General features: G+C 41.6%; 1 protein-coding gene across 6 annotated transcripts in view; it reads left to right on the top strand.

Moving 5' to 3' along the window:
* The window catches only part of prdm1a (PR domain containing 1a, with ZNF domain), a 100,891-nt gene that overhangs the window by 77,689 nt on the left and 2,320 nt on the right, over positions 1-20,882 (top strand). For all 6 annotated transcript variants that reach the window (XM_072552775.1, XM_072552785.1, XM_072552756.1 and 3 more), the window contains 4 exons: positions 4,828-5,080; positions 7,581-7,652; positions 16,413-17,545; positions 18,092-18,220. In XM_072552775.1, the coding sequence (XP_072408876.1) occupies positions 4,828-5,080; positions 7,581-7,652; positions 16,413-17,545; positions 18,092-18,220 (1,587 nt within the window). The remainder of the gene's footprint in view (positions 1-4,827; positions 5,081-7,580; positions 7,653-16,412; positions 17,546-18,091; positions 18,221-20,882) is intronic.

Raw genomic sequence — 20,882 nt, 5'->3', positions numbered from 1 at the left:
TATTGTCCCTTCACCTAGCAAGGGTTAGCTCTTGCTTTCTATCTACCCTGCCCATTCTTTTTGTAATCTTATACACCTCAATCAGGTCCTCCTTTCAGCCTTCTCTGCTCTAAAGAAAACAAACTGAACTTATCCAGCCTCTCCCATAGCTAAACTGCTCCATCCCAGACAACATTCTGGCAAATCTCCTCTGCCTGCAGTGTGACTGTGTTTCCAGTGCAATCGCATCCTATAGTGCAATGACCAGAATTGCACACAGTACTCCAGCTGTGGCCTAACCAAAATCCTGTAGAGCCCCAACAATACCTCCTTACACTTATAAGCTATGCCAAAACTGATATAGGCAAATGCCCCGAAATGCCTTATTAACCATTGTACTAACCTATGCTGCTGCCTTCAGGGATCTTTGGTCAAGCAACCCAAGATCCCTCTGTTCCTCTGAACTTTCTCATATTCTGCCATTCATTGAGTACTTCATCTTGTTACTTCTGCCAAAGTGCACCTCATATTTATCAGGATTAAATTCTACCTGCCACTGATCTATCCATCTGACCAATCCATTTACATCATTCTGTAACCTAAGGCCTCCTGCTTCACTATTAACCATCCAGTCAATCTTTGTGTCATTTACAAAGGAGTCTAGGGACAATAAAAGAAAGATTGTGATGCTGCTGTTCTGCTATGGAAACCAATGCATATTATGTTCAAGATAATCGCCACAGTGCCTTCGTCTTGTCAAAACTGCATTTCATAATTATTTGTTTTCATCCTTCTGTAACCTTTAAGATTCATCAGAAAGATAGAGGATTTTAGCTACTGGCCTCTTTCACTTACCTTTAGAGATCCTGTTATTTCTTGAGTGATGGCATTTCCTAATATCCTTTTCCTATTTTTTGATGCTGAGAAATTAAACCCAGCCACAATTTTATTACAGATTAAAATCATGCTGCAGAAATCACAACAAAATCACTATAAATCTATATTCTCTGTTACAATCCAAAGCCTGTCATTTATCCTCCAATCAGCAACACACATTCACGCATATACGCATATCCACATGCATATGCGCATACACAGACATGTGCAGATGGGTGTCATCACTGCACATCCCCACGTCTGAACCAATGATGGAGGAAAGGTTATTGATGAAGCAGTCGAAGGTGGTTAGGCTGCATGCACTATCTCAAAGAGTTACAGCAGTTGTGCCCTTGAGCTGAAATGATTTTGCTCTAAAATCCATAACCATCTTCCTTTGGACTACATAATCAATCAATGACCATCACAGATTACAATTCCCCCCAATTTATTAATGTCCTGGGGATTGCCACTGACCAGAAATCACTAGACCAGCCATCTTCTTCTTCTTCTTAGACTGTCCCTCAGGGTCAAACTTGACTTTCTTCTGATCCAGCATTGTGGGGTCCTGAGGCAATGAGACATTCCAATACTGGCTGCACACTCCCTGTCACAGGTGGTATTTGAAGATGGTGTGAAGTGAGGGGTAGAATTTGTGGAAGTGAGACTTTTGGGTTTTTAGGGCTTGTTTTCCAACTGGATTGGCCTTGAGGAACTCTGGGTCTGAGATGGTTGGCCTCCTTCTGAAGATGGGTGTCATCACTGCACATCCCCACTTCTGAACCAATGATGGCAGGAAGGTTATTGATGAAGCAGTCAAAGATGGTTAGACTGCACGCACTATCTCCAAGAACCATCACTGTGTTCCTTTATGCTGGCTATGAATTCACCGCCTACAGTTTTTAAAGGGCTCTTTGATAGTACAATGTGTCAATTACTGCCTTAATGTTTAGGGCAGTCAGTCTCACCTCACCTTTTGAGATCAAGCTCTTCTGTCCTTGTTCAGACTAAGGCTATAATATTCCTGATGAGGGGCTTTTGCTGCTTTTCCTGCTCCTCAGATGTTGCCTGACCTGATGTGCTTTTCCAGCATTACTCTAATCTAGACTCTAATTTCCGGCATCTGCAGTCCTCACTTTTGCGTAAGGCTGTAATAAGGTCAGGAGATGTGTGGCTTTGTTCAAACCCCAAATTGAGCATCAGTGAGCAGTTTATTACTGTATAACTATCACTTGATGGCATTGTCAGTGACTCCTTCCATCACTTGGCTGATAGTTGGAAGTAGACTGGTATTGACTGAGTTGAATTTGTCCTGTTTCTTTATGGACAAGTCATTCCTGGCAATTTTCCACAATGCTGGGAAGATGACAGAGTTGTAGCTGTACTGGAACAGCACAGACAGGGGAGTGTCAAATTCTGGGACACAGGTCTTCTGTACTATTGCTGGAATGTTGTTCGAACCCACAGCCATTGTAATATCCAGTCATTAAGCCACTTCTTGATGCACGGAGTGAATCAAATTGGCAAAAGACTGGAATCTGTGTTGTTGGGACTATCGGAGGAGACTGAGATGAATCATCAATTGGCACTTCTGGCTGAATATGGTTGAAAGTGTTTCAGCCTTTGCACTAATGTCAGTCATTGAGGATGAGGATGCTTGCTGAACTTCTACCTCCTCCTGTTCGTTGTCTAGTTGACAGTCACCATAACTGACTGGATGTGACAGGACTGCTGAGCTTAGCTCTGATCTCATTGGTTGTAGGATCACACAGATCTGTCTTTCACATGCTCATGCACTCCTCTAGATTCTTGCTCGCTGTGTTAACTAAAGGATGTGGGAGTAATCCAGGAGAATGGAGTTGAGGTAGCAGATTAGTCACAACCATATTGAATGACATACTTCTGCTTCCATATTTATGCTTTTGATGATTTATAAACTTAACCTGACTACAAAGAGAATTCTTTCTCCATCCTATTCCACATCCATGAGCAGCTGGGAGTGACTGCAGTTGAGGGCAGCTTATGCATCTTTTTCTTGATCGCAATCCAGTGCCACCTTTATTATTATTGGCCTATTGTTATTGGTATATCGGAGATGATGGGCCAATTTGACACTGTTTGAAATGATAAATTATGAAGAGGTGCAACAGGATAGATAGAAATAATTTTGAATGCTTGAATGGTATAGAATAAAGAGACATGGATATAGCATTAAATATAGACTATTTAGATCAAAGACACAGAAGTTGCGTTTTTGCAAGATTCACTTCGAGATTGTGGAAAACATTGCCACAGTTAGTAATTCAGCCTCTTTTCCCTGTTGTAATTTCTTCTTAATTCCAGAGAAAGTTGGGGGTAAAGTATAAGGTTGGTATTTGGGAGTTTTCTTTTAGCGCGCAATTTGGCAGAGTTTACTCATAAACTTTCATATGTAAAACAGTACTGCATTGCACTACCAAAGACAGTTTGAGTGCAGGGCAGAAAGCTTCAGCTTAATGCCAGTTTCTGTAATCTTACCTTGTACACTGGTAAATGATTGTTTCAGAGCTTAGGTGTTATTCTATTCAAACTAGCAAGAGATAGTTATTTATGAATTTTTATAACACTCTCTAAACTAAACCTATTACATAATCAATCTTCATTCAAACCATTTCTAGACCTGCATGAGCTTGTTTTGAATCTTTAGTCATTTGGGTCTTGGGGTTTGGCCTTAATTCTAAATTTGTGATAAGTGTAACTGCAGTTGCCAAGATTGCAAAATATATTACTAATTACCAGGAATTGGTTTAGCCATAAGATGTAAATGTAACTCTTTTTTGCCTCTCTTTCCTGTGTCATCACACTATGGAAATAAGATTTGAAGCAGGGCTGCACTGATGACATCGGAGCCTATGTCTCAGTTACATTTTTGAAAACTGTACAGTAAATGATACGATGGAAACTCAATCGGAAGTTAATTTCAAACAAACACACACACAAAGTGCCTCGTAATGGAAGCAGCAGAGTCATTCATTCCTGGAAGTTTGAGAAAGCTCTTCAGACCAAACAAAAACCTGAAAACATGCTTGTTCACACATCTCTCTGCACTCTTTCTGCTGCTCCAGTTTCTCATAACAAACACACCGCAAGATGTAAAGTGGGTTCATATAAAAAAAACCCCACATGTGGTTCTACAGACCACCCCCACCACCATTCCCTTCTCACCCACACTCATCCAGCCTCATTGATTTTGTAGGATATGTTTATATATAAGCAAGATAAATAGGAAAGTAATGAGTGTTTCAAAAGATGGCAAGCAGGCTCTGCAGGAGTGAAGTGCAGAGTAATTGCAACGGGAAGGAGCATTCTGTGAAGGTCAATACTTTGATTTGCTTCCAAACAACTGCTAGTCCTGCTGTGGCAGGTGATCGCCTTGCGAGTTCCCTCCCCAGATCATCTGTTGGAGCTGAGCACCACAAGCAAGCATCTCTCAACGAAACTGAAAGAGATTTGCATAGCCGTAGCAGTCAGAGAGGGGGCGGCAGGAAAATGGAGGCCACAGAATCAATTTGAGTACCCTTTGACGTCAGGACTACAGGTGACTCAACATAGTGTGTACATAAAAGCACAGTCAAAACAGGAGCTGTAATGTTAGCATCTACCTGCCCTTACAAGCTGGTCACACATGAGAGTCTACCTCGCAGCAGCACAGGGCTTGTTCCCATGTTGAAATCAGAATACACCATCAAACGTGTATTCTAAAAATATATAAAAGTAGTGTAAAAAAATGGAGAAGGTAATACTCGAGGTATTCTTGATTATTCTGATGGCCAGATTGAAATTAATTTGTAATTATTTATTAGTTAGCACCAAAGACTATTGCTCCACCTATCTGTCTAAATGAGTTCATATTTTGAAAAAGGGATGGGCTGGAAGAATTCTGCATTTGTACATTTAATTCTAAATTTCTGCCTTTCTCCAAATGCATTCCAGGTGTACTCCAATGGTGATTTACATCACTTTGTCGATGGGTTTGATGAGAGCAAAAGTAACTGGATGCGATACGTGAATCCAGCCCATTCAAAGCAGGAGCAGTGCCTGGCAGCTTGTCAAAATGGGATGGACATCTACTTTTACACAGTGAAGCCCATCCCAGCCAACGAAGAGTTACTGGTCTGGTACAGCAGTGAGTTTGCAGAACGCCTCCACTACCCAGCCTCTGGGGATCTTCAGATGACTAAGCTAAGTAAGTGCATCATTCTGAATGCTTCATGGACTATCATTTCAGGCCTAGCAGACCCACTTAACAAGACATTCCTGGATAGATCTACATGTCACACTTGCAGGGTGAATTTGAAGGGAATTGCCTTTTTCCCACCATGAGGCAGATTCCGAATTGTATCATTATATCAGCAGCATTTACCAAGGGTTACAGCTGAGTCAGGTGAGAGATGGCTAGTTTGGGTTTGAATAGCACACGGGTCAATTTATTGTGGAAATGGTTGGATGAAGCCACACAACAGGCAAAGATGAGGAAGCATCAAGAGGACGTTTACAGGGTGCGGGATTAAGGTCCTGGAGAGGTTGAAACATGATGAGGATTATAGAATTGATAGACAGGGAGCTGACGTGAATGGTGATGGGTGAAAGAATTTGATACAAGTTAGGACATGTTAGGCAGTGAACCATCAGGAAGCATTGGAATAATCACATTGAGGTGAGATTGATATAGGTGATACGGTTGAATGATCTAGTGGCTTTATTTTCATATAAGGAAGGTGGTTTTATTGATGTTGTAGTTGTAACTTGGCAGCAACAACAGCCCAGAATAATAACTCATCAGGACTAGCTGTGAAAATATTCTTTTAAAAAAAGAATCTGGTAATTTGCAGACAAGCACCAGGGGAAATAAAGATAATTTAAACAATTCTATGCCTCCTCTTGTTGCTTCCAGAATGACCTTTAAAGTCTTCAGGGCAACCAGAGAGGGTAAGAGTTGCTGCCTTCATGATATCAGCCAAACTCCACAGAATAACACTCAGTTGAGTGACCAGCACATACTTGGAAACATAGAATTGGGTTTTGGTGTAAAGTGTTAACAGCTATGTGTGCATATGTACTAGACAGAGAGAGAGAGAGAGAGAGACAGACAGACAGACAGACACAGAGAAAGAGAGCTTTAAAAGTACCAAACAACTTGTGGCTGTTGCAGTTGGATTTTTTTTTGTGTTCTTAAACAATGCCAGGTTTCTCATCTCCCTTTTAAAGAAGTGGTGTCTATTGCCAAGTGTGAAGGCCCCACAAATTCTCACAACCTTCCGACCTCTGCTCCTGGTCACCATTCAGCATGCTGTTGGTCTGGCAGTAGTTGTCCTTACCGTGGATTACTGTTTCCAGTTGGTCAATAATGGTCAGTAATCCTCTAAACATGCCCTGCCAGCTCCCTCACTGAGTTTTGTCAGACTCTGCTTGTGATTGGATTCAACTTGAGCAGGTCATTGCTGCAGAGAAATCAATGCCAATTGACACTGAATCAACAGGGAAAACATTGCAAATGTTGAACCTCTAACAGTATCCTGAGAGTAAAACATGCAGTGGGACCAAAGAACCTTCATAAGGATAGTTAAACAGTCGTGTGTTTGTTTCAGATGTCATAGGCGCATACACACCGTGTACAAAGGGAACTTTTCATCCATTCAAATAAATTTTATATCCCTTATGTTTTGGCTTAAGAAATAATTAGTCAAAGTGTAAAAGTGACATGATTAAGAAGTGGAAGGGTTTAATCGTAGCTCTCTGTATGAACTTAGCTTATCTTACTAACATGCTCCATCCAGGTGAAGCAAGTTATAGAGTGAATGTAATTCCAAGGAAAAATAAATAAAATACTTAGTTTAAAAAAAAAATTTGAAATGACATTCTTCAAATGCACAATTTTGAAAACCCACAACACCTTTCAGTTTTTATTTTATTTTGATTTTTGCTTTGAAAGTTTTTGTTGGTGACGTGCTGAGGTGGGTGTTCTGTGGGTCTTTCTGTTCCTAGTCTATGACAAACTCATAGAAGAGCTTCATGGGGAAGCTGCTGCATATGCTTCCTACTTCACTCCACCAATCAGTCCCATTCTCTGACACTGATGTGAGGCATTAATTGTTGCTAATCTCTTTGGGGGTTTCAACAAGGTTTGTTTTAGGGGCCTGGTAGTGGTTTGTCTGGTGCTCTGCAAACTTCCTTCAACAGCAACATCTCAACCAGGGACAAACCACATTAGATACAGAAGAAATCAGCCCCAAACTATTCATTACCAATGTACAGAGGGAAACTTGGCTTTAATTTTTGTAGGGATTGAATGAAACATGTTGCTGCAAATGAGCTATTTCCCCTCCTGCGAGAGTCTAAGACCAGAGGGCATCATCTCAGAATAAAAGGGCACCAATTTAAAACTGAGATGAGGAGAAATTTCTTCTCTCAGGGTGGTGGGACTTTGGAATCCTTGCCACAGAGACCTGTGGGGGCAGAGAACTTGTGTATATTTAAAGCAGAGAACTCAATCAGTAGGGAATCAAGGATTATGGGAAAATCCAGGAAAGTGGTCATGAGAAATGTCAGATCAGCCATGACCTTATTGAATGGCGGAGCATGCTCGAGGGGCCAAATGGCCGATTCCCGTTTCTATTTCTTATGGTCTTAAATATTTATTTCTGTTAAGGTGGACCTCAATTTTCTTTTTAATTCCACATTTCCAGAGTTCATTGACCTGCCTCGAAGGGAGGAACTTCAGGGAAAATGGCAGCACAGATCAGGAGACCAGCCTGATGGTGAGGACAAGTTATAATTGTTTAGAGGAAGATAAAACTATGAAAATTGGCTTTGGTGACCTTTTATTGCAGAACAGCCCCTTACAATATTCCATAAATGGGAATGTTTTTTGACATTCTATCCTTCAAAGCCTAAGTATATAAGCTCAAACAGGGAATGAGTATAGAACATCATAAGTAGCAATTCATGAGTTGCTAATTTTCATGAAGGTTTGTTCTATTCAATATTTAATCACTTTTAGCTGTTCAATGCATCATTTCCTACTATTATAATATGTACCAGCAAGTTCAGTTCCTCCTTAATTGGCATATGTCTCATTGCAACATTCTTTGAGGAGGTGCAAGTATTCTTATGATTGCTAATTTTTGAATTGGGATTAATTATAGCTTTTCCAATCCAGCAGCACATTGCTTATATTGTAGATCACTAAATATGGGGAGTTGATGGCCTAGTGGCATTATTGCTGGAATGTTAATTCAGAGACCAAGGTAACGTTCTAGAGACCTGGGCTCAAATGCTGCCACAGCAGATGGTGGAATTTGAGTTCAATAAATCTCTGGAATTAAGAATCTAATGACGCCTATCAATCCATTGCTAATTGTCAGGAAAATCCCCTCTGGTTCACTAAGGTCCTTTAGGGAATGAAATCTGCCATTCTTACCTGGTCTGGCCTACATGTGATTCCAGACCTACAGCAATGTAGTTGACTCTTAACTGCCCTCTGAACAATTAGGGATGGGCAATAAATGTTGCCTAGACAGCGATGCCCTCGTCCCATTAATGATTTTTTAAAAAAATTATAGTTTGTGTCTGATCTGATACAGCACCTAACAGGAATGTGACATTTGTATTTTTAGAACATTTTAGAGTTAATTCCTTTGGTTTTCATGCCCATTTTGGTTGATGTTGGCAATGGTGTCAAATTGAACAGTTGTAAATCAATCATTAAAGCAAAAACAAACCATGATCTTTTTGAATAAACTGAGTTAGGATGGCTGTTTTAAATACTATCATTATCACAAAAGTATAGGTTTCACAATAATTTGTTGATCGCTGATAAACACATGCAAATCAATTGAAAACCCATTTGTCTGCACAGAATTTATTCTGCAGACTAATCTCGCTAAGAGACTTTGTTTTTGCATTATCCTAAAGAGTTGACGCAGACCTGATGGGCCAAATGGCCTCCTTCGATGATGCAATGATTCTGTGATTTTGCTTTTGCTAACCAATGTAGTGCACTGACAGTGTACAACTGAATTACCATTCTCTCCATCAGGGACTCATCAAGAAAGTTCTTAAGAAAAGAATCATTTGGAGATTTTTCAAACAAATGCTTGTTGGTGCCCTGTTTGAGGTTGGGTTTTCATGACTAGTTTCTGATTGTGGAAGTGATATCTGAGAGATGTTAATAAATTTTTGATTTCCACTCTGTACAATGTTTCTACACCCCTACTTCACCCCCTTCATTGGTCTCCATGTCCAGCATTCTATCTATATTACTAGACAACATAAGGAATATTCAGGATGTGGTTGACTGAAACCAGATAGCAGGGTGATACATCTTTGTTTTCTGTTAATGAAACATTGGAAACTTTTTACTTACTGCTTCTTTCCAGGATAGAAGTGCCAAATGTATGTTAATCACATCTTGCAACCTTAGGAGTAGATGCATGAAGGCATTCTTTAACTGCAGATAAGAGGATTGCAGCAGTCCCTATTTACAAGTTACTTGTACTTTTATTACTGTTCCATTCAGTTCTTGTTTGTCAAACAAGCCAGGAGTAAGTAATCTCCCGGCATCTAATCTCCTGTGGGCTGCTCTACTTTTGAATATGTGCCTTTTTATTTTGTTCTTCAGAACTGAGTGTGTGGCCCACCCAGTTGTTCCTTAATTTAGTATCAAAAGTGATTCAGCAGAATTAAGATGTACAGTGTGATGTGTGCACAATCATACTTTCGTGTCAGAGGCATTCCCCGCCCACAAGCGTGTGCCTTTGAGACCAACTGATCCTTTCTACAATTGCAACTTTAACTGTTTGCGTTACTGCAATCCTCTTGCCCTGCAGCTATTTCCTGTAAAGGAGAGTTACCTGATATTCAGGAAAGTGGATTAGAGTGGCAAGGAGAGGGACATGAACCAATCTTGATGTCAAAGTACAGCAAAGATTTTGAACACATGCTGCGTTTGAGATAAAGAATTCTGCAAAATGTTTACATTGACCAGTTAGAAATGTCTGTTCCACAGACTAATGTGAAGGAGGAATTTGCTAGGAATATTCCTGCCCTTTGATCCATCACTTTGTTATTTACACCCCTGGGCAGCTGACGGCCTATTGCTATTATCACTAGTCCTTTAATCCAGAGACTCAGGTAATGTTCTGGGGACCTGTGTTTGAATCTTGCCACGGCACATGGAGAAAATTGAATTTGATATAAGTTAAGAGTCTAATGGTGAGATGGCAGTCGATTGTCAGAGAAACTCAACTGGTTCACTAATGTCCTGTAGGGAAAGAAACTGCCATCCTTAGCTGGTCTGGTCTGGTCTGAATGTGGCTCGAGATCCACAGCAATTTGATTACCCCTTAACTCCTCCACTGCCTCACCCCCCCCCCCCCCCCCCGGGCAATAATATCCTGTCCTGGCCAGTGAAGCGCACATTCTGTGAGTGACTGAGTAAAAAAACGAAGTAGGGTGGTTTGAAAACTGATGGGCCCATGAACTCCAGGGGTCGGTCTATATTCTCCAAATTTGTTGTAGGTTTCTTCTTTTTTTTTCAAAGAATGACAAGTGCACGTATTTGAAGAGGAAATGGCTGGACAGATTAACTCTGCACATCAGTTGTCATGGTAACGCTATACTTTGTGCCTGAATTCTCACAAAAAAACTGTGCCTTTAAGGACAGTTGCAGGAAGACTGCACCATATTGACACAAAGTTCCAGTGAAATGAAACATGCCGTGATCCTCTTGCTCTGTTAGTCTATCTCGCCAAAGAGATCCCGTACTTTAATGAGTTGTTTTCCCCCTACTCCACATCTTCCCCCCCCCACCCCTGCCATTTGGCTCGCTCTGGGGTTCACTGACAGTTTACTTTCCGGTGCAGTGACTGAGAAAAGTTCAATGACTACTTGAACTTCCTGCCTGCCAAGCCCTATTTGAGAGATAGGTATCTCCTCGATAACCTTCTATTTATTTTTGTCTAGTGGCCCAAGGAAGCCAGATCGTGCTATCAGTGGTTACTATCAGCACCTTGCCTATATTGTCCACTCACTGCTGTTTGTTTAGGGTTGGCAGTGTGGAGAGGCATTGAGTGCTATAATACAGCGGTCGTCCATCATTATGCCTGAAATTTAAGCACACTTATCCTGGCTTCCAAAAGCACTTTGTCTGACAGCTTAGGGATGTCAAGTTAAATGGCAGCTGGGACGTGTGTCCTCACTTAAACAGGTGACTGTGACAGGTTAGGTATTGATGGAAATGGACTGCCAGGACTGTAAACATCACATGGAAAGAAAACACCTAGGGAATGAGCTGCTTGTTTTCCTACCTCCCGGTGCAGGAATTTATCCAGCAAAAAGAAAAACTGAATGTGTGAAGCTCATCTGGTCAAACTTGGTTCAGTGCAGGCACATTAACTATAGAGTCCTGAGGCCTGGACAGCAGTTTTTCAGCAATAATGGAGTTCACATTATAGCTTAGAGTTGACCACATCTGTACATGAAGCACAGAATTCTATTATGGTCACAGTATAGAAGGAAGCCATTCATCCCTCCGTGGTCCATGCTGGCTCTTCGCAAAAGCAAATCAGCTTGACCTTAAGTCCCCTATTCTTTCCCCATATCCATTGATTGTGGAGTACAGTACATTGTATTTAAAGTGTAGGGAGCCAGCAAAGAAACCGTACAGTGTGAAAGCAGGCCCTTTGGCCCAACAAGTCCACACTGACCCTCCAAAGAGTATCCCACCCGACCCTTTCCCTACCTATTATCCTATATTTACCTCCGACTAATGCACCTAACCTACATATCCCTGAACGCTATGGGCAATTTAGCACGGCCAATTCATCTAACCTGCACATCTTTGGATTGTGGGAGGAAACCAGAGCAACCCAGACGAAACCCTAGCAGACACGGAGAGAATGTGCAAACTCCGCACAGAGAGTTGCCTGAGGCTGCAATTGAACCCAGGTCCCTGGCGCTGTGAGGCAGCAGTGCTAACCATATACCAGTGCTACCCCATACCATTCATCCAATCCTTCCTTTTTACTGATGGTTGAGTTGTTTATTGCAGTGACATACAGACTTGACTAGAGAGACTTTCCTTGCCCATGACCCCAAGAATATTCATTTTATCAAGACAATAATATTTGCTTTATCAAACACTGGAACAGCTCTGATATATATAAAAGAGACAGACTTGTTGGCCATAATGATCTGCTCCTGTCGGCTTGGTCCAGTGTAGGAACTCCCCTCTCCAAAGGAAATGGTATTAGTAACAACAGAACTCCAGACCCAAATATATCTAGGCTAATCTCTTCACTTCTGAGAGGTTCTGGGGAGTGCTACATAAGTGCTTTTTTTGGATGAGGCCATATCTATCTCTCTTTAGGTGGGTCATCTAGACATTAGACATGCTCTAAAGGAATCTAAGGAACGTTCTCCCAACCAACAAAATCGGATTAAGGTAATGTTGTATGGGTGCTCCATAGCACTACTCACCAGGTTTACTGCACTGATAACAAATATGTGCAGATTGTACTGGTGTGATGCACATTGTTACAGGAACAATGAAGAGACCCAGGGAGTGGGTCTTACTCCTTCAAAATCCTAAATTGTTCTCCAAGCCAAGTCCATATAACAACATTATATTGGGCAAGGCTTAAGGCACTCCACAGCATTAACCTTTTCAGATTCGTACACTCTTGTCCAATAGGAACCTTCACGCTAATGCTGGTCTGTTGTGTAAAATGCCTGCTGCTTTTGTCTAGATTAGTGAGTGCACTTTAGAAAACCTCATTGCGTAGAGTCAGAGAAACAACCAGTACAGAAGATGGAAATCTTGCTTCATCCAACAAAACTCTACCAAGCCCATCCCCACTTCTGATTTACTCCAATGCTATTTCTTCATTTTATTTTATGTTCATCCCTGTTCATATACTTAGTGTGGTTGTTTTAAAAATATCCTAAAGTCCACCTTGGTTTGCTAAAAACATTCTTCCATTTCAAACAAAAATCTGTTAATTCATCCTTAGGGTGATAGTCATCAATTAATATCTTGATAGAAGCTAAAATGGAAATGATTCTTCTCTATTGATCCTGTTAAAATCTCTCATAATGTTCAAAGTTTCTGTTAGGTCTCTGTTAGCTTTCACTGTTCCAATGTTTACAACCTTTCATAATACTGGCACTAATAATCTGCTCTTTGCGGTATTGTATTAGTGATTCTTTGCTACGCTTTTACAGTTTGGTCTTATCTACATTGAGGAGACCAGATGGAGTTTGGGTAATTGTCTTGGTCAGCCCACAAGAGAGTTTCTGATCTTGTGGTCATCTGTCATTTTAATCCTCTGCCAAAGTTGCACACTGTCTCTCCGTTCATGATATCTTACACTGTTACAAGAATGCCAAATGGTGTTCATTTTAATTGGGCACTTTGTTTCTTCTGGATCCACCATCAGGTTGAACAATTCCACATAGTAATCATTGCATCAGTATTTGAACAGCAGCTGTTGGTAGTTATTTTGCTGTTGCCTCCTTTCAACACATGTTCGGTCTCTTTTGTTCTCCCATTACCTTCTTCCTTTTCCCTGCACTATTATCACTTTATCATTCCTGCCTTCAAATTTTCCCTTTTTGCTCTTTTCCCCCAGTCCCCGCTTCCCTGGCTCTGTGTTTGCATGAAATATGCTGCATCTTTTAACCTTTCACAGCTCTGATGGATTGTCACTAATCTGAAATGGCTTCCCCCTCCACACGCACTGCTGTGTATTTCCCGCATTTCTGCATCTTTATTTCACTACTCCTTCCTGTTTTTAAATTCAATGCCATTTTGCATCAAGCAAAGATTTTGACAGATTTCTCTACTCTTCTATATAGAAAAATCTTCATATCTGCATCCCTGGACATCTTTGTTCCTCCACTTTGTTACTGAGCTCACTTTTTAGAGTATTAGAAATGCTCTGAGCCACTTTTAAAATGTGATATCAATGCGGGTTTTTCTTTTTCTTGTGTAATCATCAGAGTAAAGGATCTTTTAAAAACAATGTTTCATATTCATAAGTCATAGAGTCCTACAGTATGAAAACAGGCCCTTCAGCCCAAACTGATTCATGTCGACAAAAATATCCATTCATGCTATCCCATTTCCCTACACTTGGCCCATATCCCTCTAAACCTTTCCTATCCATGTACCTGACCAAATGCCTTTTAAAAGTTGTACCTGCTTCAACCACCTCCGATGGCAGCTCATTCCTTATGTGTACCACTCTCTGGATAAAAAAAAGTTGCCCCTCAGGTTCCCTTTTATTCATTCCCCTCTACTTTAAACCGATGCCCTCTAGTCCTCGATTCCCCAACCCTGGGAAAGTGACTGAGTGCCTTCACCCTATTTATGCCTCTCGTGATCTTATACACTTCTATAAGGTCCTCCCTCAGTCTCCTACACTTGAAAGAAAAACGTTCTAGCTTGACCAACCTCTCCCTATAACTCAGTCCCTTGAGTTTTGGCTACAGTCTTGAAAATTTCTTCTGCAGTCTTTCTAGTTTAATAACATCCTTCCGATAGCAAGGTGACCAAAACTGACCGCAATACTCCAAGTACAGCCTCACCAATGTCCTGTACAACTGCAACGTAATTTCCCAACTTCTGTACTCCGTGTTGACTGATGAAGGCCAGTGTACCAAAAGCCTTCTTCACTGCCACATTCATACTTATGTGCAGTCTGGCTAACTATTCAAGTTTTTGTCACTAATGATGTCACAGAGGATGTTTAACCATAATCTTGATGCCAGTACCTTTTGATAGGTAAGCTTCATAGATCTTACCATGCTCCAACATTACTCTCCATGCTCCAATATGATTCCCATTATCATTATGATTCTTCCCTGTCCCCTGCATCCTCCATTCTCTAGCTCACCCAATACAGATGATGGTATCATTGATTCAACTAGCCACTTCATTGCATCAACAGAAAAAAAATGGCAAAACATCTGTTGCTAAAGATCACTTCAGTAATCTGCTTGGCTGAACTCCAAGAGGGACAAAGTTAAAAATTACACAACACCAGGTTATAGTCCAACAGGTTTATTTGGAAGCACTAGCTTTCAGAGTGCTGCTCCTTCATCAGGTGGTTGTGGAGCAGGACCATAGGACACAGAATTTATAGCAAAAGATTACAGTGTCATGCAACTGAAATGATATGTTGAACAAACCTAGATTGCTGTTAAGACTTGCACCTTTTAGAATGGGTTGCAGGTTTTAGTTAATGAACCGAAACCTGCGACCCATTCGAAAGAGGAAAGACTTAACAGCAATCTAGATTTGCTCAATATAGAGGAACCTCGGTTATCTGATAATCAATTATCCAATTATCGGATTATCCGGCAAGATCGTAAGGTCCCAATGCCAGTACCTTTGAAAGGTAAGCTTCATAGATCTTTCCATGCTCCCACCTTACTCTCCATGCTCCCATATGATTCCCTATGTTATTCGGCATTCGATTATCCGGAATTTGATTAACCAAGCAAAATATTCCCCGCCCATGTTCTTTGGGTAATCGAGGTTCTTCTGTATATCATTTCAGTTGCATGACACTGTAATCTTTTGTTATAAATTCTGTGTCTTATGATCCTGCTTCACAACCACCGGATGAAGGAGCAGCGCTCTGAAAGCTAGTGCTTCCAAATAACCTGCTGGACTAAAACCTGGCATTGTGTGATTTTTAACTTTGTCCACCCCCAGTCCAACACCGGCTCCTCCACATCCAAGTGGGACAAGAAATTCACATGGAGAAATGGAGGGAACTGGGGAATGGCTGGGGGTGATCAGTGATGTGATGGCGAAGGCTAGAGGGCCTTTAATACAACTGAAACAGCATCCCAGAGGACCAAGATGGGCCTTCAATCAACATAGGTCAGCTCTACCCAACTCAATGGCCACATTCAACATGCTTAGCGCCAGTGGGCCACCTCACCCAGAACAGAAGTAGCACATGCAAAGGTCATTTATGAGGAGACAGGGCTGAGGTTCCCTCCACATTACCAGGAATCTGGCTCATTATCTCAGGGATAAATGGATGCTTTACAAACCAGTCTCTTGTATGTTGTGCTCTTGTATGTTGGTATCATCTGAACTCATTGATTCAGATTGCTCCTGGCAGTAAGGAAGATTGCACCAATTGTTTCTAGTGTTTGTTAAGTAGTCCCCTTAAAAAAACACAGTAAGCATTTGGCTTGGCACAGGTAGGACCATTGTGTGGCAACCTTTAACATGCAGACATGATAAGGGCAGGACTTTTATATTTAGCTCAGACATCGAGGATAGTGAAAGTGTACTGGTGATCATATTGTACAACATCAGTTAAAAAGAATCACCACTTCCTGTTAACAAGTTTGTTAAATCAATGAGCTGCTCAGTGTCCAATTCCGCTGATAGTCTACTCTCTTCCCTTTTATTTAAACACATATGCGAAATGCTGAGAAATGTTCTTTTTTAAATGATTCATTTCCTGATTTTTTTTTTCTTTTTCTCCCTTGCCCAGCTTCTGCTACAGAACAAAGACCAAAGGAAAAAAGGTATGCAAGTGACCTGGCCGACAGAGTGAAGAGTGACAATGTGATGCACAAAAGTCAAAGTGGTGAGGGACACACGATGAAGGAAAAGAACCAAGTCCAAGCAATCCAACCGCTGGCGGCTCCGGGAAAAGAAATGCAGGACATCAACAAAAAGCACAGCCCAGAACGTACCTTCTTCCCTCGTGTTGTGTACCCAGTCAGACCTCACATTGCAGATGACTACTTGAAACCTAGTCCTGTCTTTGGGATCGAGAGGCATGGTTATGTCAAACACTCTCCGATCCAGCCTTCACTTACCTCCAGTCCATCGTCTAGAAGCAGCCCAGACCAAAGTTTGAAAAGCTCAACGCCCCACAGCAGTCCGGACTCCCATATTTCCTCTCTGACACCTTCGACTCAGGAACACAAACAGGCCTTTCCTTACTTGAGTGGACCTTACAACCGAGAAGGATTGAGCTCCTTTACAGCCTACCCTCCTCCTGGCCATCTGCCTCCAGCCTTCTTGCATTCCTATAATCCAGTAAACACTCAGTATTCCAGGTTCTTGTTACCTCATTACCCAGTTGGTTGCAATGGTTTGAACAGCTTCCCGGGCCTCAGTGGCATCAATGGTGTGAACAGCTTCAGCCTTCTTCCCAAAATGTACCCCTTGTACAGCAGCCTTTTAGGAAATGGGGGCCTGCCCCAGCACCTATTCAACCAGACGGTCCTTCCCAGTGCGTTACATCCCGAAGGAGCCCGAAGACTTCTGCTTCCTGAGCAGCAGAAAGACTTTCTCATACCAGCGAGGAATAGTGCCTTTTCAATCGCTGGCTCTGCTGCCAGTTTGAAAGACAGGCCTACAAGCCCCTGCAACGGTTCTCCGACAGCTGGCACGGCTGCCTCCTATTCTGAACATTTAATGCAACCCAAACCTACCTCAGCTGGCCTGGTCAGCAGCACCAGCAGCAGCAGTGAAGAAGCCATGAATCTCATCAAACCAAAACGAAGTCTTACTGGTTACAAAACACTCCCATATCCTCTAAAGAAGCAAAATGGGAAGATCAAGTATGAGTGCAATGTCTGCTATAAGACCTTTGGACAGCTATCAAATCTCAAGGTATTTATTTCCTAAAAGATTATTCTGCTGAGAAAACCTACCTGAGAGGTAAAATGGCATGCTGCAGTGTCTTGGACAATTTATCCCTTGACCAACAATGCTTGACAAAAGAAATTATTTCACTGCCATTTGTGTGAGCTTGCTGTGCATAAATTGGTTGCTCCATCTCCTACATTGAAACAGGAGTGACAAAAGTAATTATTTATAGTTATACTGTCCTGTGCCTTTAAATAGTTACCATTTTAAATAAAATTTTAACGGTGAAATTACATCTGTTCATAAAGGAAGCACTTAGAAAATCAGCATCCAATTTTTCATAGCATCAGCTTTTTTATTTTCCAATGTTTTGGAAACGACGTTACGTGCAGTGAAAATTCAACTTCTGGTTTGCTTCCAGTGTGGACCAATTTCTCCCTCAATGATTTCCTTAATAGATTTTACATTCTTGCAAAATATGTCTTTTCTTAAATCTGAAATGTTCACTGTGCTATATGATATCAAATGGTGAGAGGGGTTGTTAGTAGAGAATTTATTATTTCTTTCCAGGTCCACTTGAGAGTACATAGTGGGGAAAGACCATTTAAGTGTCAGACCTGCAGTAAAGGCTTCACACAGCTAGCACACCTACAGAAGCACTATTTAGTTCATACTGGAGAAAAGCCACATGAATGTCAGGTAAGAAGAGGGTTCTATTAATGTCATTAAAAATACTTCTAAAATCTAAAATATTCTGCTGAAATCTTCAGAATTATTGTGCAGTAAATCAACGCTAATCTTTCTATACTTCTGCTAATTTAATGCAGTGTGTTTAGTGCAAAAATTTCAATATTAGGAAATTGCTGAAGTTTAGTTTTAGTTCACATTGCTGATAGATCATTGAGGTGCCAGATATGATGGTGTCTTTGTTGTATTTCACACATTTTCAAAGTCCAAAATGGTTAATCTGTTGCTTTGCATTGACAGTCACTTTCATAATGCACTGAGATTATTGCTATTTGTGCTGTTCCTGACAATAAGGGCGGTGACGTTTTAAGGGCATATAAGGGTCATCCCACTCTCTGCCAATTGTGTTTCTGTTCTTAGTGATAATTAGTGTGTAAGTCACCCACAGAAGGTCATCATTTCATGAAGATAGGTCGAAGCATCAGCAGTTAACAGGGAAACAGCGAACAAAACTGAAGGCCCTTACTGTGCAGGATTGAATCATTGGCCTCGGTGGTTTTTTGTCTCTGATCCAGTCTGTCTCCTGTCCCCGATGAAGATGTGAATAGGGAATTAGTGACATATAGTAAGTAGCAGTGGGTTGGGTCTATGAGGAAGCAGCAAGATTAATTAGTATTAGTTTTTCAATGAAGCCAAAAATCTGAAGTTTAATGGAACCACTGATCTCTCATAATTCATCAACCTTGGGGAAAAGGTGGCTTTGTTGTGTATTAAAAGTTCTTTTGTTTTGGGGGTTGTGCTTCATAGGAGTGAACAGTCCTTTCCTATCTGACTCCAAGACCAATTTGTGAGGAATTTGGGCAACGTAATAAGAATCAGCAGACTGTGTGATAATGGAAGATGACCCCCACATTTCAGAAAGGGTGGGAATCTGGGGAGTAGGACATTCGCTCTTTGCTCACCTGGACCCTTTAGACCAATTGCTGCTCATCAACTGATCCTTCTCACACTACTCAGTGACTTCACCTCAGTCCCAGTACATCTCTGCAACACCATAGAACATAGAACATAGAACATAGAACATAGAACAATACAGCACAGAACAGGCCCTTCGGCCCACGATGTTGTGCCGGACTTCTATCCTAGATTAAGCACCTATCCATGTACCTATCCAAATGCCGCTTAAAGGTCGCCAATGATTCTGACTCTACCACTCCCACGAGCAGCGCATTCCATGCCCCCACCACTCTCTGGGTAAAGAACCCACCCCTGACATCTCCCCTATACCTTCCACCCTTCACCTTAAATTTATGTCCCCTTGTAACACTCTGTTGTACCCGGGGAAAAAGTTTCTGACTGTCTACTCTATCTATTCCCCTGATCATCTTATAAACCTCTATCAAGTCACCCCTCATCCTTCGCCGTTCCAACGAGAAAAGGCCGAGAACTCTCAACCTATCCTTGTACGACCTATTCTCCATTCCAGGCAATATCCTGGTAAATCTCCTCTGCACCCTCTCCAAAGCTTCCACATCTTTCCTAAAGTGAGGCAACCAGAACTGCACACAGTACTCCAAATGTGGCCTAACCAATGTCCTGTATAGCTGCAACATCACCTCACGACTCTTGAATTCAATCCCTCTGCTAATGAACGATAATACACCATAGGCCTTCTTACAAACTCTATCCACCTGAGTGGCAACTTTCAAAGATCTATGTACATAGACCCCAAGATCCCTCTGTTCCTCCACCTGACTAAGAACCCTACCATTAACCCTGTATTCCGCATTCTTATTTGTTCTTCCAAAATGGACAACCTCACACTTGTCCAGGGTAATGTTCTAGGACCAAACCACTTGAACTGCTTCATCAATGACCTTCCCTTTATCATAAGGTCACATATGGGGATGTTCACTAATAATTGTACAATCTTCAGTGCCATCCGCAGCTCCTCAAAAGCTGAAGCATGTTCTGTCCAGAATAACATCTAGGCTTGTTCTGATAGTGGCAAGTGGCAGGCCTGCAACACAAGTGCCAGGCAGCACCCATCTCCGACCCACTAGAATTTAACCATTTCCCTTTGACATTCAATTGTTGTACCATCACTGAATCCCCCACTACCGACAACATCTTTGGGACCAGCCAAACAAATATTGTGGTCACAAGGCAGACAGAGGCTGTGTTTTCTGCAGTGGGTAACTCACCTGTTAACTCCCCAAAGCCTGTCCACCATCTACAAGGTACCAGTCAAAAATATGATGGAATCCCACTTGCCCAGATCATGCAGTTTCAAGAAGCTTGATCCCATTAAGAGCTTGATTCACACCCCATCCCCTAAACCTCATCATTTATTCTCTCCACCATAGATACTCACTGTGTATCTTACACAATATATACTCCAGCAACTCAGGGCTCATTTAAAAAAGTGTTTCAAACCTCTGACCTCTACCACCTGGAAGGACAAAGGGAGCAGATGTATAGGAACCACCATCAAGTTTCCCTTCTAGGGACATGGCATCCTAAAGTGCAATATCACTGACACTGGGTCAAAATCCTGGAACTCTGTCCCTAACAATATTGTTGTTGCTGTTGCAATATTTACAGTACAGTGATTCAAGAAGACAGCTCAATTGCAATTCAGGATGGGCAATAAATGCTGGCCATGTGTATAGTC

This window comes from Chiloscyllium punctatum, chromosome 3, assembly GCF_047496795.1.
Source record: "Chiloscyllium punctatum isolate Juve2018m chromosome 3, sChiPun1.3, whole genome shotgun sequence".
Classification (NCBI taxonomy): domain Eukaryota; kingdom Metazoa; phylum Chordata; class Chondrichthyes; order Orectolobiformes; family Hemiscylliidae; genus Chiloscyllium; species Chiloscyllium punctatum.
This window is presented reverse-complemented; position numbering and strand designations above follow the sequence as displayed.